The sequence below is a fragment of the Myotis nattereri genome, assembly GCF_964212035.1.
Source record: "Myotis nattereri genome assembly, chromosome: 2".
Classification (NCBI taxonomy): Eukaryota; Metazoa; Chordata; class Mammalia; order Chiroptera; family Vespertilionidae; genus Myotis; species Myotis nattereri.
In genome coordinates this window covers 109,617,588-109,638,119 of record NC_138076.1, presented here as the reverse complement: position 1 = coordinate 109,638,119, position 20,532 = coordinate 109,617,588, and the positions used below count along the sequence as shown (strand labels likewise).

The window sequence follows — 20,532 nt, the reverse complement described above, 5'->3', positions numbered from 1 at the left end:
CCAGGGGGTGGCGCAGAATATGGCAGGCATCAGCAATGAGGCGCTGCTGGCCCCAATGGGCCTCAATGAGAGCAGGACTGTGATGGGATGGTGGAACAGGTGAGGGGGCGGGGCCCCGACTGCCTCACCAGTTGCCCCACAGATAGGCCCATTGCTGGCCAGGCCTAGGGACCCTATCCCTCTAGTTGTCTATAATACCATCTCAGTTTTCTCAGCGGGTACATGAACTTGGTATTTTCAGTAACAGTAAATTCAATGAACCCAGACTATCTCAGTACTTAAACCCAAACTTTAAAAAACTGTCTTTGTGAAACTGAAGGCAACACCCTAAAACTAAGCTTATCATAGTTACAGTTTTGAGTGCTTAGCTGTGCCAGATTCTGTGCTAAGGAACTTACTGTGAATTATCTCATTTACCTTCATTGAGCTACAATGACTAGTTTCCAACCTGCAGATGAAATTAAGACCTGCTTTAATAGGTCACAAGGGAGGCATATAAACCTCTGTAACCAATAATAGATGAAGTGAAACTATGTTTCCAAAAAATAGTGTTCTTTCATAGTTTCTCTGACCAACTCACTGCAGTCTTGCATCCACTCACACTACAGTGATACTGCTCCAGTAGGGAAGTTATCCTCTGCATTGTAAATTTCAGTTAAGGGACCTAGAGTTGTGGACCTGTTTTAGTTTGGGGTTTTTTAAAAAATAAATTTTATTGATTTTTTACAGAGAGGAAGGGAGGGGGATAGAGTTAGAAACATCGATGAGAGAGAAACATCGATCAGCTGCCTCCTGTTCACTCCCTACTGGTGATGTGCCTGCAACCATGGTACATGTCCTTGACCGGAATTGAACCTGGGACCCTTAAGTCTGCAGGCTGACGCTCTATCCCTGAGCCAAACCAGCTAGGGCGTGGTCGGCAAACCGCAGCTCTCGAGCCACATGTGGCTCTTTGGCCCCTTGAGTGTGGCTCTTCCTAAGCCTTAGGAGTTCCCCAATTAAGTTAATAACAATGTACCTACCTATATAGTTTAAGTTTAAAAAATCTGGCTCTCAAAAGAAATTTCAATTGTTGTATTGTTGATATTTGTCTCTGTTGACTAATGAGTTTGCCAACCACTGGGCTAGGGCCTGTTTTAATTTTTATACAAACCAGAACACCGCTCTTAAATGATACTGTCACGGCTCACAGTTTGAGGAACCATATGAGTTGTGTTACTGTATTTTATTGCTTAAAAATAGGTAGTTTTGCCATAGCTGTAGTAATTTCTTGGAGTCTGCATGAACAAGCCTAAAGGAAGAATGTTTATTCTGTTATGATTAATCACGACTAGGCAGCTATTCTGTTTTACTTTTATTGTTTTCAGAGAGGAATGGAGAGAGAAACATCGATGAGAGAGAATCATTGATTGGCTGCTTTCTGCCGGACACTGGGGATTGAGCCCACAACCCAGGCATGTGTCCTGACTGGGAATTGAACTGTGACCTCCTGGTTCATAGGTCAACACTCAACCACTGAGCTACACCAGCCGGGCAGGAAGCTATTTGTTTATATGTTTTATGTGTTTTTTTTAATCCTCACCAGGGGATATTGTTCCATTGATTTTTAGAGTGGGAGAGGGGAGAGTCAGAGAAACTTTAATGTGAGACACACTGATTGCTTTCCATCTACATGCGCACCAACCATGGCTTAGGATTGAGCCTGCAACCCAGGCATGTGCCCTTGACTGGAATCGAACCTGGGACCCTTCAGTCCACAGGCCAAAGCTCTATCCACTGAGCCAAACCAGCAAGGACTAGGCAGCTACTAGTATTCTATGAAGAGTGTCATGGATTCTCCCCTGCCCATAATCTGAGAGGAATAAGCTAAAACCTAAAAGGGAATTTTAAGACTAACATTTGGCCTTAAAATTTTTTTAATAAGCAATAACCATAAATCTGGGAGTGATATGAACATTTATTGTGTAAAGGTATATTACATACCCATCTCCTGTTGGGAGGAGCCAATGAAATAGTGCTTAGGAGTGCCTGAGAGTGAATGTTCAATAAATACCTATTTAAAAAGAAAAAAAGGCATTCATAGCCCTCTCGATGTGCCTTTAGAATTTCCTACCCTACCCAGGCTGGCCAGCCCAGTCATAACCATTTCCTAAGAAAATTTTAAGATTTGATGAAATTAGAGCAATTTAAATTATGAACAAAGTAAACCAAAGGCATTTTTAAAATCTGTAAATCCTAGAGTAATTATTGGAAACCATCAGAATTTGTAGTATTTCTGACTACCGCTCACGCTTTCTAGTACTTCGCCAGGGGAATAATATATACATACATATATATGTAATACACACACACACACACAGATATATATATACTAGAGGCCCGATGGAGGAAGATTCGTGCAAGAATAGGCCTTCCATCCCCTGGCTGCCAGCACTGCCTTCGCTCTGGCCCGAAGCTGCCTTCTGCCTTCTCACGCTGCCTAGCTGCCTAGAGGCCCGGAGCCGCCAGAGCAGGATGGAACACCTGCATTGTTGCTATGGGGACGAAGCAAGCAACCCAGCCCGGCCACCGCCATCTTTGTCATGCCAATTTGCATATTCCCTCATTATTGGCTGTGAGTGCCGCCATCTTTGTTGCAGTGACGGTCTACTTGCATATCCCATCTTTATTAGCTAGGACACACACACACACTGAGTGGTCAGATTATTATGACCACCTGATGTTTGTAGGCAGATTAGCTATAATTTCATGCTGAAGTTGCTAGAGGGCCAGACCATTATAAAAAGGGAAGCAGGTTGTTTACCACAACATAAGTGATTTTTTTCTGAAGATATGGGTAAACAATGCTATTTAACAGCCTTTGAACATGGGATATATTTGGATGTGAGTGGACAGATTATTATGACCACCTGATATTTGTAGGCAAATTAGCCATACACTGCATTGTATGGGATATGGAAGCTGAAGGCCTGTTTGAACACCTTTGCTGTCTGCAGTTACCAAGAAAAAAAGTCTCCAAATTCACACAGGAACACAAGGATTGGACAGTCGAGCATTGGAAAAAGTCATGTGGTCCTATGAATCACATTTCCAGTTGCATCATGCAGATGGCAGAGTGAGAATTTGGTGGAAACAGTATGAAAGCATGCACCCCACATGCATGAGTACAACCCTTCAAGCTGATGGGGGCAGTGTTCTGGTTTGGGGCATGTTGCCCTGACATGATTTGGGCCCTTTAATTCATGTGGAACAACGTCTGAATAGCACAACATACCTAAGTATTGATGCTGATCAAGTTCATCCTATCATGTTGATAGCGTATCCCAATGGAGATGGCTTCTTCCAACAAGACAATGCGCCATGCCACGGTACTCATATTGTGCAAGAGTGGTTTCAAGAACATGAGGGAGAATTTACCTTGCATAGGTGGCCCCCACAATCACCAGATCTCAATCCAATTGAGCATTTGTGGGACGAAGTTAAAAGAGCCATTAGGCAGCTGGTTCCACAACCATCAAATCTCACAGAACTGGACAGTGTTATTCATCAGGCATGGTGTCAGATTCCTTGCATCACCTTTCAACATCACGTGGAGTCAATGCCAAGAAGAATCGCTGCAGTATTGAAGGCAAAAGGTGGCCCAACGAAGTACTGCTGGGGTGGTCAAAATAATCTGGCCACTCAGTGAGTGTGTGTGTGTGTGTGTGTGTACATCCCACGTTCAAAGGCTGTTAAATTGCATTGTTTACCTATATCTTCAGGAAAAAATCACTTATGTTGTGGTAAACAACCTGCTTCCCTATTTATAATGGTCTGGCCCTCTAGCAACTTCAGCGTGAAATTATAGCTAATTTGCCTACAAACATCGGGTGGTCATAATAATCTGGCCACTCAGTGTGTATATATATAAACTGAGTGTCTATTACGTAACAGGTTCTGTGGGCCTAGAGAAACAAATATGATATAGATACAGATCCTTCCTCATAGTCTTAGTCTCATAATGAAAGGTTTAAACACATGGTGAAAAGTTTATGAGAAGTTGCTACTGAAGACAGCACTTGAGCTTGTCCAACTCTAATGTAGAAGTCCAGGATTCAGTCTAGTATTCTGGATACCTCCCTCCCTTAGCAATCCACTCATCCTGTGCATTTCTGTCCATGCAGTTGTGGTAAATAGTTAATGAAAGGTTCATAGAAATTTGGGAAGTCATCATCATATGTAAGGTGACTAGAGCTTTACCTTGACTAAAACTAAGTATTTTGAAAATAATTTATTTTACATATTTAACAAAAATTACAGCTACACAGTAATTCCTAGAACACAGAATAAGTCAAGTTTTGTTTTAATGAATATTTTCTGACAAAATGAAGAGAGCAAGTCTTTACATTTGACTTTCAAGGCAGTCACAGAAGAGGGTATTCTACCACATCCAATTCCCCAAAGCTAAGCCAGTGAAGCACCTTGTCATTATACACTAGGTCCTTATTTTCCCATTGGCCATCTGAAATGTTTGCCAAAGTACTTTTATGGACTTAATTAGGTAAGATTACTGTTCAGTTATACTTAAATGGGAAGGAGCTTGGGCCTGATGGACAGGGCAGTGGGAAGCTATTAGATAGCTCTCGACACATTCAGTCTCCTTGTTACTGTGGTCACAGTTGACATTCCAGAGAAGCACACCTGGCCCAGGAAATCATCAGAATCTTGCAGAAAGGCCTCAGGGTTGGTGGGTAGCCACTGAAGTGGAACTTGGAGAGGTCAGCAGCCATGTGGGGGAAACAGCTGAGTTGAGAGGATGAAATAGACACTAAGCAAAAAGTTGGAAGGAAAAAAGAAGGAAAAAAAAAAACAACCCCAAATTGACAGCAGGTGATTTCATTTGAGACCTACTACAGTGCAGATGTCTTGGTCTGTAAATTCTCCTTTTCCTAAATTAAGCTGTCATTTGTAAACTGTTTTAAAAGAGCAATGTGAGTATGTTACCAAATAAAAGGTATAAGAGACTGGGAGGAGACAGGAGAAGGGTAGTTAGGGTTAAGAAGCCTGCTCTTGCAGACAGCAGGAACTACCCAGCTCAAAGAAGACTGGAGGTGGCCTTTTTTCTTTAGCATAGAAGGGAGAGACAAAGACAGAGAAATATGGATGTGAGAGAAACATTGACTGGTTGCCTCCCACACACGCCCTGACGGAGATGGAGCATGTAACTGAGTTATGTGCCCTTGACCAGAATTGAACCCCGGACCCTTCAGTCTATAGGCTGATGTTCTATCCGGAGCCAAACTGGCGAGGGCTGGACATGGCCTTACTTGAATAGCAAACAGTAACACTTAAAATTTAAAAGTTATTGATCCTGCTTCCTAGTAATTACTTAATCCATGATTAGATTAGGTAGGGTAAATTTGAGATCAGTGAAATAGTAATGATATTTAAAAACAATAAGTGAGTTGCATGTCAAGATTTAGGTTAAAGTAAATCAAAACTTAAAAAGCAAATTATGATATCAGTATCCAAACTCATCTTTGATATGGATTGATTTTTAGAAAGGGAGAAACGGGAATGTGAAAACAAAATAAGTCCAGCTTTGATTTCATCTCATTCTGTTCAGTTTCTATTACTGGACGGATGGATCCACTAGGATTTCTGCAAAAAGATCAAATAAATATCATCTAGGTATAATTAATAGCAATCAACAAAACAAATGATACAACACTGTGGTTATATATTTTTACACTTTATATATAAAATAGTTGGGAATAATTGTGAATGATATTATCTAACTTGATATTGTGGGAGTCAGGTATAGGGATCACAAATTCTATATTGAGAAAGACATAAGCTGTTAACCCAAGCTGCCAAATGTCAATTAAAATTTTGTTCCTACCATTCAAGTGTTAATTTTCAAATGTTCTCCTCAAATGACACATGTACTTTCTTTGGAATGGTAACATACTCACTTTGACCAGTTTTCTTGTTGCCAACATCTCAGATGTTCCATCCTTCACATCTAGTAAAGAATGCTTTGCTGGGTGGCATGCCTTAACTGCTACTGGAGTAGTAGCTAGATTTGGGTTGTATTTTGATAAAATCTAAAAAACAAGCAAATTCTTTTTTATTAAGTCATATGAGCAACATAAATTTGGAAGGTGTTATAAAACTCAAGAAAACCCAAGGAAAATTAGAGGGTATGGGTTGTTTGAAACAGTAAGAATTTTTTAGCAGCACAGACGGACGTTTAACATCACAGAAATGATGGCAATATTAAAAATTTAACTTGGGTGTGGAGGCTTGATTACTAAAGCCTTCTAAAATGTACACTAAGGATAACGGAAACAAGCAATGTGTCCCTGTGAACAAATTAAGCCTTTACAAAGATGTTAGGAAAAATATATATAGGAAAGAGGCAAAATAAATGCTAAAAAAAGATCATGTTATATAGATTATAAAAAGAATTTGAAATATCAACTATGATTGTTTTCATACATAAAGAAGTGACACATTAAATACAAGGTTTCCCTCTTTTACCATAGAAATAAAAAGGGAAGTGGAACTCTATAAAATGCTTATAGACAAAAACTGCTCCTTCTCACTCTATTATGATGCCCAGAAAAAAAAACCAGAAAAGCCAGAGAGAGGAGAATAATGAACCCTTTACTTATATGTTAGGATGAGTCTGTTCCAATGGCATTTAGGTTTTTTTCCAAGTAGTTTTTTATCTTTCTCATAGCTCTCCATAAGCTAGGAAGGTTGCTAGAGTAACCATTGCCAAACACTACAACTCCTTTGGGGGAATAGTGGGGGAACTGGAAGAACCAGACTGGTGGTTATTTAGATTTGGCAGTTGCTATAAATCAGTAGTTGACTAGTAGTAAATGATGTTTTACTAAAGAATTAGAAATTCTAAATCAGTGTTTCTCAAGTTATTCATGATACCCATCTCTGAAGAACTGTAGGATAAATGACATTCCTTACTTGGGCAGCAACACCTCCCATGGAAATAGTGGTCAACATGACCATCACAGGTGAACAATTGAACAATTAGAATACATTACAAGGATACATTTCTGAACTAGAGATTAAAGAGAAAATGCCCCAAGGGCATAGAAGTATGATGATGTCACTAGCTTCTGCTCAACTCAGAAGAACCTTAACCAGGTACTGTCAGAAAAGTCCTAGCAGCCCAGAATTTAGATTTTCTCAATACCCAAACCAGCACATAGCCCAATAATAAGTAATAGTTTACATCAGAGATTACATAAACATCTAACTTTGAAAAAGATGTATCAGAAAAAAAAAACAGCCTGGAAAATAACCTGGAGAATGTCTTCTGGAATTGTAGTTACTTTTGGAGGTGTAGGTGTTCTGAGCAGATTCTCATAAGAAGAAATCACAGGGGAAGAGGGAGCTTCCACACAGCTCTCAAAGCACTTGTCTGAATTTAAAACTAACGATGTATAGTCTTTCATTTCCAAATCATTTGATGAACTGTTTGTTTTTGATAATGGATAATCTGTGGATACCTAATGAATAAAAATAAATCATTAAAATATGGTGGTATAAAATAATGGAAAAGAAAAATTATCAATTGTTAGTTCTGTTGGGGTCCTTAAATAGGCCAGAAATGGCCCCCTCTTCCCAATCAAGTATTAAATAAAATCAAGAAAACAAAGAAATGGCATATGGAGGACAAAGTACCACCTTCATTACCAACAAAGGCTGAGCTACAGCTTAATATGAAAAATGGACTGAATCCCAGATTTAGATGATTAACCCCTCCCCAGTCTGAGGCAAATAACTGGGCTAGATGAGAGTCACAGCACAACTAACTGGGCTAGATGAGAGTCACAGCACGAAGGAATGGGCAAATTACCACAGGCCCTCACCCCCAAGGAAGAAATATTTGACGGAAACCCAGCATTTTGTTTCTCTACAACTACAGTGTCCAACACAGAAGCCACAACCATCTGGGGTTGTTTAAACTTAATGAAATTAGTAAAAATTTAAAAACTAAAAATTAGTTCCACAGATGCACTTGCCACATTTTATGTGCTCAGTAGCTGGCTGTGACTAATAACTACCATACCGAACAGCACAGAATATAGTACATTTCCATCACTGTAGGAAGTTTTATTGAACAGCCTGGTCTACCATATGGGTTGTCTTAAATATTCATACCAACTTTACAACAAAATGAGGTTTTGATAATAGTAAATTTGTTCACTAGGGAAAATTTGGGGGAAAAAAGGGGGGCAATAAAAATCACCCATAAATAACCACATTTTGGTGTGTTTATATTCATTCTTTTTCCTTAAAATGTAGTAGTCCCACCTTATCCACAGGAGATATGTTCCAACACCCCCAGTGGATGTCTAAAACCCTAGAAAGTACTGAACCTACATGTACTGTTTATTCCTATACATACATACCTATAATAAAGTTTAATTTATAAATCAGGTACAGTAAGAGATCAATAACATAATAAAAAAGCAATTCTAACAATATACTGTAATAAAAGTTATGTGACTTGAACACAAGCACTGTGATACCTTGACTGTTGATCTGATAACTGAGATGGTCACTACGTGACTAACAGGAGGGTAGTATCTACAGTGTGGACATGCCAGACAAAGGGATGATTCATATCTCATATGGAGCAGGAGAATGAGAGGTTTTATAACTCTACTCAAAGGAGAATAACTGAAAACTTATGACTTGTTTAATTCTGGAAATTTTCATTTAATATTTTCAGATTGCAGTTGACCACAGGTAACTGAAACCACAGAAAGCAAAACCACGGATAAGAGAGGACAATTGGATGCACGTGTATCTGTACATATACATACATGCCACTTTCCATATCATTAAATACCTGAACACATTGTTGTTATATGTTCTTATATGTTTTTTTAAAAACATGATAGTTATGCAACACTGGACCTTACTGTATCTTGCTTTTCTTCTACCATTTGACATTTAGATTGTTTCCATGTTTTGCTCTAATAATTTGCTATAACAAATCTGTCCCAGTGAGCCTTAGAATAAATTCTGAGACATGTTTAAAAGGTATGAAAAAATTTAAAGCTCTTAATATATGCGGCTAAATTACCCTCCAGAAGTATATGGTAAGTATACAACTAAAGTCCGTATTATTCTAACTTTTTAAACAGACTGAGTCAAGAAGTAATCGTGTATCTGAGTCATTTAGAACAAAATTAGAGCTTTTAATTTTATGAAAATTTACCAAAGCTGTTCCGTTCTTTGTAGAAGGAATTTTCAAACCAGGAGTACAGAATGTAGGTGCCAAGGGAGACTTTGTATATTCATCATCTAGAAGACACATACAATCACGTGAAAATAAATATTTGAAAATAAAGTTGAAATACAGATTTCAACTTTTAAGTTATAATCCTTGTCAATATAATTTGTGTATATTATTTTTAATAACTTAAATTATAACTAACATCTGCTTAGTTGGATAGGAAAAGATCAAAACTCATATCATATCTAATGATCACTAGTACTAACAGAAGTTCAGCAAGGCACAAGTGCCACATGCAAAAATGAATAATTCTAGCATAAGAGTAAGAAACAAAAATATAATTTGAAGAAAGGTATTTTTCACTATTGTAACAAAATTAGAGCAAGATACCTATATATAAACCTATTAACAACTGTTTAAGATCTTTATGGAGAAAATCAAATTTCTGAAAAAAAAAAAGAAGAAAAAAAAAGGAGAAAGGAGGCCAGGAAGTCGCTTGCTGTCCAAGGTATTATGAACAGAACTATGCATATACATATATTTGATATCTATAATACACAGTATCATGAAAGCAATCTTTAAAAAATACCAAGGAGAAACTGTGAACATGTTAGAAAAGTGATCATCAGACTGGCAAAATTTGATTAGGTCTAAATATCATTAAGTGCTGGAAAAGATAGCGAAACAGTAACCCAAACACTGCTTGGGGGCATAAAAGCCACCTTCAGGGCAATTTAGCATCTTAGAGTAAGTGAAGGTGTGCATCCCCTTTCATCTAGAAATTCTACTACTAGAGTGAGAAACACATGTGCATAGGCATAATTTTCATTATAGCACTGCCTTGTAATAGTAAAAAATAAAAACAACTCAATGTCAATAAAATGGCTTATTCATACAGTGGAACACTACTGAACAATTAAAATGGATGAACTGCCCTAGCCGGTTTGGCTCGGTGGATAGAGCATTGGCCTGCGGACTGAAGGGTCCCGGGTTTGATTCCGGTCAAGGGCACATGCCTGGGTTGCGGGCTCAATCCCCAGTAGGGGGCATGCAGGAGGTAGCCAATCAATGATTCTCATCAATGTTTCTCTCTTTCCTCTCCGAAATCAATAAAAATATATTTTTTTAAAAATGGATGAACAGGATTTACATAGATTACTATAAAAAACATACCGTGTAGTGAAAAAAGCAAATGGCAAAAGAATACGAATTATATGTTGTTACTTGTGTGAAATTTTAAAATACAATTATGCTTTAATTAATCATTACTTTTGGGGAGGAAAGGAAGGAGAACAATTAAGTGGGGCTAGGTATTTAGCTTGAGGTATAACTTTTTTTTAAAAAAGATTTTTAAAATTGATTTTTAGAGAGGAAGGGAGAGGTGGAGAAACATGAATATGAAAGCAAAACATCGATTTTCCTCCTGCACGCCGCCTACTGGGGATCGAATCTGCAACCCAGGCATGTGCCCTGATTGAAAATCTAACCAGTAACCTTTTGGTGCATGCGATGGCTCAACCAACTGAGCTAGACTGGCCAGGGCACTTTAGGTATAACTTTAATTTTAAAACATTTGAAGCAAATATAGCAAGATATTAACATCTATTTAATTTTATATTTTCAGTATACACCTATACACCTGGGGTTTTAAGATAAGGAAGCTAACCTAAAACCTGTCTGCAGCCCTAGCCAGTTTGGCTCAGTTGATAGTGTCGGCGTATGGATTGAAAGGCCCAGATTCAATTCTGGTCAAGGACACATGCCCGGGGTTGCGGCCTCAATCCCCAGTAGGGGGCGTGCAGTAGGCAGTCAGTCAATGATTCTCTCTCATCATTGATGTTTCTATCTCTCCCTCTCCCTTCCTCTCTGAAATCAATAAAAACATATTTAAAACAATAACAACAACAACAAAAAACCTGTTTGCAATGGGTAACCCATGGAGTCCTGGCTGGGGTAAGCATGAAACAGCTCCACAGGGCACATAGAACTACCACTGAAAACCTCTATTTAAAGATGAGTTCAGAGCCCTGACCAGTTTGGCTCACTGGATAGAGCGTCGGCCTGGGGGCTGAAGGGTCCCAGGTTCGATTCCGGTCAAGGGCATGTACCTTAGTTGCAGGCACATCCCCAGTGGGGAGTGTGCAGGAGGCAACTGATCGATGCTTCTCTCTCATCGATGTTTCTGACTCTCTATCCCTCTCCCTTCCTCTCTGTAAAAAATCAATAAAATATATTTAAAAAATAAAAAAGTAAAAAAAATAAAGATGAGTTCAGAGAGAGACAAGATGGCGACCACCGAGAAGGTAGGGAGGGAGTGTGTGTGAGAGAGTGAGGGAGTGATAGAGGAGTGTGTGGACAGGTGTGATGTGTGTGTGTGTGAGAGCAAGGACAGTTAGATCCTGCAGGTCTTCCAAGGGGCTGCCGAACTGGGCAGTCTTAAAGGGTGCAACCCTGTTGCTTCTGCAAACACTCCAGGGAAGACACCGCAGGCACAGAGACCACGCCATCTTGAAGAACAGAACTGCTTGAGACTAGGATCCTAGCCTCGCCATGACCTAATCTGGTCTCAGTCACAAACTGGGACCCTACAGCCACTCAGGTGAAAGACCTACGACCACTGCTGCAGACCCAGGGACACCAAGACGCCAGGCAGACCAGGGTTCCAGATTTCTGTGAGTCACAGAGCCAATCCCTCTCCCCACCAGCCCGCGGCAGTGGCATAGGAACTGCCAGACCCTCTCCACGCAAACAGGCTTCCTGCCCACACACAACAGTAGCAGCTCTACCTGAATTTGAGCCTGGGTGCGCGGACAGGGGAAGTTTGTTTCCCGCGACCAGACCCTGCGCCCACACAGGGAGGCTGCACTGAATTTGAGCCCAGGTGCACAGACAGGGGGAGTTTGTTTCCCGCAGTGCACACCCGTGTGACCAGACCCCGCACCCCCACAGGGAGGCTGTGCTGAATTTGAAGCTGGGTGCTCGAACACGGGGAGTGTGTTTCCCTCAGCCCGCACTCCCATGACCAGACCCCAAGCCCACACAGGGCAGCAGTGCCACCTGACTTTGATTCAGGGTAAACGCACACGGAGGCTGTTTTCCCTTGCACAGGAGTGGACATTCTGATGACACAGTGCAACAGTGCAACCTGGTCCCCCAAGCAGACCAGGGACTCTGATTCTCCACGCGAAAGGCAGCACTGAGCACCAGTGACTTGACTCTGTTTCTCATGTGTGTGCCTGAGATCCCTGACTCCCAGTGCATTCACACTAAGAGCCAGGGACTCCAATTCTTGGCACATGCACACACAGGGACAGTGATTCTCGGTGCGAGGCCGCACCAATCAACAGAGACTCTGATACTCGATTCTCCGGATAGGCACAGGGTATCTGTGATTCCTGACACTCGCTAGGGGACTCTGATTTTCGGCACACGCCAGCGGGGTCTGTATTTCAGCGCGGCGCAGGTGGGGTCCCTGATTCTGTGTGTGCACACTAGGCCACACTAAGTGCCAGTGACTCTGATCCTGGGCGAGCGTGGCTCCCACCAACGCATGGCAGCCACACATCTTGGTGTCAGAGCTCTTCAGTGACTCTTAGGGGGTGCGAAGCTCCCACTGCACATAGCCCAGGCCTCCACAACTCGACATTTGAACCTGCAGGTGATAGTTAGAATAGGGAGACAACGAAACAATCCCCAGAGGAAAGAAAATGAGGAATCACCAAGAAAGGAAATGAGTGAAACAGAAGCATGCAACATGACAGAAAAAGAATTCAGAGTAATGGTCGTACAGTTCATACACTGGATGGACGAGAAAATCAACAACCTATGCAAAAATCAAGAAGTAATAAAAAGTGATACAGCTACAATCAAAAACACCATGGAAGGTTTCAACAGTAGACTATAAGAACCAGAGGACCAAATTAGAGAGTTAAAAGATAAGGTATAGAAACAGGCTCAATCTGAACAGCAACTAGAGAATAAAAGTAAAAAACAAGAAGAGCCTAAGGGAGCTTTGGGACAACACAAAACAAAGTAACATATGTATAATAGGGCTGCCAGAAGGACAAGAAGAGCAGCAAGGATTAGAGAATCTATTTGAAGAAATAATGACAGAAAACTTCCCTGATATGGGGAAGTACAAAGTTACACAAGTACAGAGAGTCCCAAGCAAGATAAATCCCAAAAGATCCACACCAAGACACGTCATAATTAGAATGGCAAATGTTTACGACAAAGAGAGAATCTTAAAGGCTGCAAGAGAGAGACAGGCAGTTACCTACAAAGGATCCCCCATCAGATTATCAAATGATTTCTCAAAAGAAACACATCAAGCTAGAAGGGAATGGAAGGAGATATACAAAGTGATGCAAAGCAAAGGACTGAATCCAAGAATACTCTATCCAGCAAGACTATCAATCAAAATTGAAGGGGAAATCAGGAGCTTCGCAGACAAAAAAAAGGCTAAGGGAGTTTATCACTTCCAAACCAGCAATACAGGAAATGCTAAAGGGAATGCTGTATAAAGAAGAAAAGAAAGGAAGGAAGGAACACAAGCATAAAATACAGAAATGGCTAAAACAAGTACCTATAAATAATAACATTAAACGTAAATGGATTAATACTCAAACCAAAAGACGTCGAGTAAATGAATAAGAAAACATGACCCACATATATGCTGTCTACAAGAGACCCACCTCAGAACAAGGGACTCACACAGACTGAAAGTGAAGGGATGGAAAAGTATCTAGCAGGCAAACGGAAATGAAAAAAAGCTGGGGTAGCAATACTTATATCTGACAAAATAGACCTCAAAGTGAAGACCATAACAAGAGACAAGAAAGGCCACTTCATTCTAAAGGGATCGATACAACAAGAGATATAACTCTGGTAAACATTTATGCACCCAATGCAGGAGTACTCAAATACATAAAAAATCTTCTGGAACATATGAGGGGTGAGATTAACAACAACACAATCATAGTAGGAGACTTTAATATCCCATTAATGTCACTGGATAAATCTTCTAGAAAAACATTAGCAAAGAAACATCAATCCTAAACGACTCACTAGATCAGATGGCCTTAATCGACATCTTTATTACATTCCATCCCAAAACTCCAGAATATACATTCTTCTCAAGTGCACATGGGACATTTTCAAAGATAGACCACATATTGGGACACAGGCAAAGTCTCTCCAAATTCAAGAGGACTGAAATCATATCAAGCATCTTCTCAGATCACAATGGCATAAAATTAGAAATCAACTACAGTAAAATCAATCACAAAAATTCAAACACTTGGAGGCTGAATAGCACACTATTAATCAATGAGTGGGTTACCAAAGAGATTAAAGAAGAAATAAAACACATCCTGGAAAAAACCAACAATGAAAACACAACAATCCAAAATCTTTGGGACACAATGAAAGGAGTCCTGAGAGGGAAGTTCATAGCATTACGGTCTATCTCAAAAAACAAGAACAATTGATGATAAACCATCTAACTCTGCAACTTGAAGAATTAGAAAAAGAGCAACAAAAAAAGGGAAGGAAATAATAAAGATCAGAGCAGAAATAAATAACATAGAGACAAAAAAAAAAAAACAATAGAAAAGATCAATGAAACCAAGAGCTAGTTCTTTGAAAGGATAAACAAGATTGATGAACCTCTAGCCAGGCTCACCAGGAAGCAAAGAGAGAGGACCCAAATAAACAAAATCAGAAATGAAAGAGGTGAAATAACAACAGACCCCACCGAAATACGAAGAATCATAAAAAAATACTATAAGCAACTCTATTCCAACAAACTGGTCAACCTAGAAGAAATGGACATATTCTTAAAAAAATATGACCTTCCAAAACTCAATGAGGAGGAATCAAAAAATCCGAATAGGTTGATAACTATGGAGGAAGTTAAAGCAGTAATCAAAAAACGTCCAACAAACAAAAGCCCTGGACCAGGCAGCTTCACAGGGGAGTTTTACCTAACATTCAAAGAAAAAATAAAACCTATCTTCCTCAGACTATTCAAAAAAATTCAAGAGTAAGGAGCACTTCCAAGCTCTTTCTTCAAAGCCAGCATTACCCTAATCCCAAAACCAGATAAAGACACCACAAAGAAAGAGAATTACAGGCCAATATCCCTCATGAACATAGACACTAAAATCCTCAACAAAATTCTAGCAAATCAAATCCAGCATTACATTAGAAAGATCATACACCATGACCAAGTGGGATTTATTCCAGGGATGCAGGGATGGTACAATATCCACAAATCAACAAATGTGATACACCATATAAACAAAGAGAGATAAAAATCATATGATCAACTTTAAGCAATAAATAAATAAATAAAAATAAAAAAATAAAAATAAAAAAAATAAAGCACAGAAGCAACACACACACACACAAAAAATCATATAATCATATCCATTGATGCAGAAAAAGCATTTGACAAAATCCAACACCCTTTCTTGATTAAAACCCTCACCAAGGTGGGAATAGAAGGATCATACCTCAACATAATAAAAGCCATATATGACAAACCCACAGCCAACATCATGCTCAATGGGCAAAAACTAAAACCATTTCCCCTAAGAACAGGAACAAGACAGGGATGCCCACTCTCACTCCAGTTCAACATAGTACTGGAAGTACTAGTCATTGTGAGCAGACAAGAAGAAGAAATAAAAGGCATCCAAATTGGAAAAGAGGTAAACTGTCCTTATTTGCAGGTGACATGATATTGTACACAGAAAAGCCCAAAGACTCCATAAAAAACTACTAGACTTAATAAATTAATTCGGCAATGTAGCAGGATACAAAATTAACACCCAGAAGTCTATGGCTTTTCTATACATCAATAATGAACTCACAGAAAGAGAAATTAGCCGCGATCTCTGGAGGTTCGCTCTGCCGCCCGAGCCCGGAGCCGCAGGGCACCGGGTGGGCGGCAGCGGCCGGTAGCCCCGGGGCTCTGCACCGCCCCCCGTAGAGTGGCATGGCTGCCCTCGCCCCTCGCCATCTCCGTCGCCCGCGCCCGCTCAGGGACTGGCGGGCCGTGGCGAATCTGCGCTCTGGGCGGCGCAGCCGGCCCTGCCCTGCCCTCCGGCTGTAGCTGGCCGTCGTGCCTCGCCCCCCACCCGGCCGCACGTGGCCAGCCCGCTGGCCATCCCTTAGGGCAGCCCGGCCCCGGAGAGCCCGGTGCGCCCGGCCGGCGGCGAGATGAGCTTCTTCGGCTTCGGGCAGAGCGTAGAGGTGGAGATCGTGCTCAACGATGCGGAGAGTAGGAAGCGGGCCGAGCACAAGACGGAGGACGGGAAGAAGGAGAAATATTTCCTTTTCTACGACGACGAGACAGTCTCCGGGAAGGTGAGCCTCGCGCTCAAGCACCCCAACACGCGGCTGGAGCACCAGGGAATCAAGATCGAGTTCATCGGGCAGATAGAACTCTACTATGACCGCGGGAACCACCATGAGTTTGTGTCGCTGGTGAAGGACTTGGCCCGGCCTGGAGAAATCACCCAGTCACAGGCCTTCGACTTTGAATTCACCCACGTGGAGAAGCCGTATGAGTCCTACACGGGGCAGAATGTGAAGCTCCGGTATTTCCTCCGCGCCACCATCAGCCGCCGCCTCAATGATGTTGTCAAAGAGATGGACATTGTCGTTCACACGCTCAGCACATACCCAGAGCTGAACTCTCCATCAAGATGGAGGTTGGGATCGAGGACTGTCTGCACATTGAGTTTGAGTACAAGTCCAAATACCACTTGAAAGATGTCATTGTGGGGAAGATATACTTCCTGCTGGTGCGAATCAAAATCAAGCACATGGAGATCAACATCATCAAGCGGGAAACGACGGGCACAGGCCCCAACGTGTACCATGAGAACGACACGATAGCCAAGTACGAGATCATGGATGGAGCACCAGTGAGAGGAGAGTCTATCCCGATCTGGCTCTTCTTGGCGGGCTACGAGCTCACCCCACCATGCGGGACATCAACAAGAAGTTCTCCGTGCGCTACTATCTCAACCTGGTCCTGATAGACGAGGAGGAACAGCGCTACTTCAAACAGCCGGAAGTGGTGTTGTGGCGGAAGGGTGACATCGTATGGAAGAGCATGTCCCACCAGGCAGCCATCGCCTCACAGCGCTTCGAGGGCACGACCTCCCTGGGTGAAGTGCGGACCCCCAGCCAGCTGTCTGACAACAACTGCAGGCAGTAGGCCCCCAGGGCCAAGGAGCTGCTGGGCTCCCACCCAGCACCCCATCTAGCAGACACCAGCGGCTGGGGGCGGGGAGGATGGTGTGAGCTCAGCTGACCTGTTACTTGCAACCTGAAAACAAATCATGTTTTTGATTTAAATTCTTTTTCTGAAGACCCCTGGGGGCTCGGGCCAGGAGGCACTGTCCTGGGGGCTCTGCAGCTGGCGGGGAGAGAGGTAGCATCCTGAAGCGAGCATCCCTCTGGGGAAAGGGCCTCACGCACGGGGGCTGCCTCATGCCGCACGGGCAGACAGTGCCAGCATCCTCGGCCCCAGCCTCTGGCCCCTGATGCAGGCTCTGACCATGTCCCTGGGAGTCTGAGCTGCCAACGGGCCCTGGTGGTCACCTCTTGTCCTCCCCTCAGGTCCCTGAGGGAGGGGCGGAGTTGGGCTGCCCCATCCCCAGTGGCCAGGGTGAGACTCGAGATTAGGAAGCTACCTCTTTGGGAGTCTTGGACGTGGTGCTTTGAAGTTTCCACAAGCCACCTCCTTTCTGGCCTTTCCCTCCCTGCCGGGACCCAGGCAACTCCCTTCTCCATGTTCTATGGACTCTTGCCAGTAACATCCTGGGACAGAGCCTGTGGAAGGGCCTTTGGCTGACTGTCCCTTCACCCATGAAAAATCATGGCTCAGAGACACCCTGGGGTCAGTGTCCTGTATGGATGGCATCAGTGAACGCTGCATGGAGCTGTCTGCCTTCCATTCCCTCCCGTCAGCTCTAAGGGCTGTGTGGTTCTGGGGTATTGTTTTGTGTGCCCAGCCCACAAGCCTAAACAGGGACATGTTTCCTTTAAGAACAGATCCCAGGAAGGGGCCTTGATCCCTTGCTTCCCTAAGAGTGGATCCTCGTCACGCCTTGCTCTCCATTTAATTTGAGCATTGGGGCTGGGTTTCAAACACTTGACATTTTGTTCTTACTATTGCCCACGCCTCTTCACTCCCCACCTAACCCTCAGGAGGGCGATGAGGACTCAGCAGGACCTGCCACAGCCTCAGAACTGCTTGCCAAATCATGTCGTCTCCGCCAGGTGACTGGCCAGCATTGAGGACCGTTGCCGTTTTTCTTTGAAAACACATTACAGACACTCTCGTGGGTGTTCTTGTTCCACTAGAGGGGGTCCCCTCTGCTGTGCTGCACTTGGGCCAGTTGCAGTAACAGTGTTGACATCCTTTTCTGCTTCACCTGGAAATGACCAGGAATTACTCTGTTGGCCTCCCGCCCCTTCTTGGAAGACAAGCAGACCCCACTGGCCAGTAAGGGCAATATTCGGGGGTCTCAGGTCTCTGTGATTTGGCAAGCAGAGGGGTGGGTTGGTTCCTGTGTCATTTTCCAGTTAGTGTGGGATATAGGGATGACTCGTCTTCAAATTTTAGTACAATCATAGGCCTTTGGGCAGGGCCCGGGGATCAGGACTGCGACTAGAAAGGCATTTGGACTAACACTCGAGGTTGACTGGGGGCAGCAGCACCAAGGTGAGCTGGTTTTCCCAGGCTGGGCCCCGAGTTCAGTACAACGGACAATCCCCGTGGGGACAGGGCCACTCGTCCAGCTTGGGGGAGGCGGGCTCTGTGCTCCTTGCCTTCCGCAGAGCCTGAGACGGCTCTGGTGGGCCTCCCGGTAGATGGTATTCTAGCTGGAAAGCACCTGACAATTCCTCTACGTCCCCAGACAACACAAATCCATCCACCGACTTTTGTAACATCTTAAAACTTTCTTCTGGGAGAACTAGAAGATAGAATTTGCTTTTATTCTCTCAGGACCTGTACACAAGCTAGACTTTACGTTTCCTCTTACTCTGCCCTCATTCCCCACTAATTTGCCCAACTGTGGGAGTGAGGGGAGGCTCCTGTCCCCGTTCCAGGTCTCTACACCTAGGAGTGCATAGGTACTAAACAAAGCAGTGCAACTTGTCATTAAGCAGCTGCGGTGTTTACATGTTTCTTAATGTATCATCTTTTCAATGGCTGTATTTTAAAAAAAAAGAGCGCTTGTTTCAGTTGTCTCTCTGATTAAAGGCAGCCCTGTGCTCGGAGGCATCGTGCCCACGGTCCAGATAAAAAAAAAAAAAAAAGAATAAAAAAGAAAGAGAAGTTAAAAAAGCAATCCCATTTACCATTGCAACAAAAAAATTAAGATGCCTAGGAATAAATTTAACCAAGGAGATAAAGGACCTGTACTCAGAAAATTTCAGAACGCTGAAAAAAGAGATAGAGGAAGACATGAACAAATGGAAGAATACACCATGTTCATGGATTGGTAGAATCATCATCATTAAAATGTCCATACTACCCAAAGCAATCTATAAATTCAATGCAATCCCCATTAAAATACCAATGGCATACTTCAAAGACCTAGAACAAACTCTCCAAAAATTCATCTGGAATAAAAAAAGACCCCGAATAGCTGCAGCAATCTTGAGAAGAAGAACAATGTTGGAGGGATCACAATACCAGATATCAAGCTATACTACAAAACTACTGTTCTCAAAACTGCCTGGTGCTGGCACAAGAACAGACATATAGACCAGTGGAACAAAACAAAGAATCAAGAAATCGACACAAGCCATTATGCTCAATTAGTATTTGACAAAGGAGGCAAGAGCATACAATGGAGTCAAGACAGTCTCTTCAATAAATCATGTTAGGAAAACTGGACAGATAATTGCAAAAAAATTAAACTAGGCCACCAACTTACACCATACACAAAAATAAACTCAAAATGGATAAAGGACTTAAATATAAGATGAGAAACTATAAAAATCTTAGAAGAAGCCATAGGCAGCAAAATGACAGGCATTTGTTGTAGCAATATATTTAACGATACAGCTCCTACAGCAATGGAAACTAAGGAGAAAATAAACAAATGGGGCTACATAAAAATAAAAAGCTTCTGCGCAGCAAAAGAAACCATCAGCAAAACAACAAGAAAGCCCACTGCATGGGAGAACATATTTGCCAATGTTATCTCCAATAAGGGTTTAATCTCCAACATTTACAGATAACTCAT

At 42.3% G+C, this 20,532-nt stretch overlaps 2 protein-coding genes across 3 annotated transcripts in view; one reads left to right on the top strand and one right to left on the bottom strand.

Moving 5' to 3' along the window:
- The window catches only part of SKA3 (spindle and kinetochore associated complex subunit 3), a gene marked incomplete at its 3' end in the record, with an annotated part of 47,771 nt that overhangs the window by 3,354 nt on the left and 23,885 nt on the right, over positions 1 to 20,532 (bottom strand). The window contains exons 6-9 of one of the 2 annotated variants that reach the window (XM_081083548.1): positions 9,239 to 9,324; positions 7,311 to 7,517; positions 5,955 to 6,086; positions 4,327 to 5,640 (exon numbers count right to left, since the gene is read on the bottom strand). In XM_081083548.1, coding sequence (XP_080939674.1) covers positions 5,632 to 5,640; positions 5,955 to 6,086; positions 7,311 to 7,517; positions 9,239 to 9,324 — 434 coding nt within the window. Of the gene's footprint in view, positions 1 to 4,326; positions 5,641 to 5,954; positions 6,087 to 7,310; positions 7,518 to 9,238; positions 9,325 to 20,532 lie in introns of those variants that run through there. The other variant, XM_081083549.1, reaches the window with a different exon arrangement.
- LOC308513471 (vacuolar protein sorting-associated protein 26B-like) lies at positions 16,481 to 17,557 on the top strand (the record flags this gene model as incomplete). The annotated part of the gene is given in 3 exon segments (XM_081083550.1): positions 16,481 to 16,955; positions 16,958 to 17,239; positions 17,242 to 17,557. Coding segments are annotated over 3 exon segments (1,002 nt in total). The 3' UTR covers positions 17,487 to 17,557.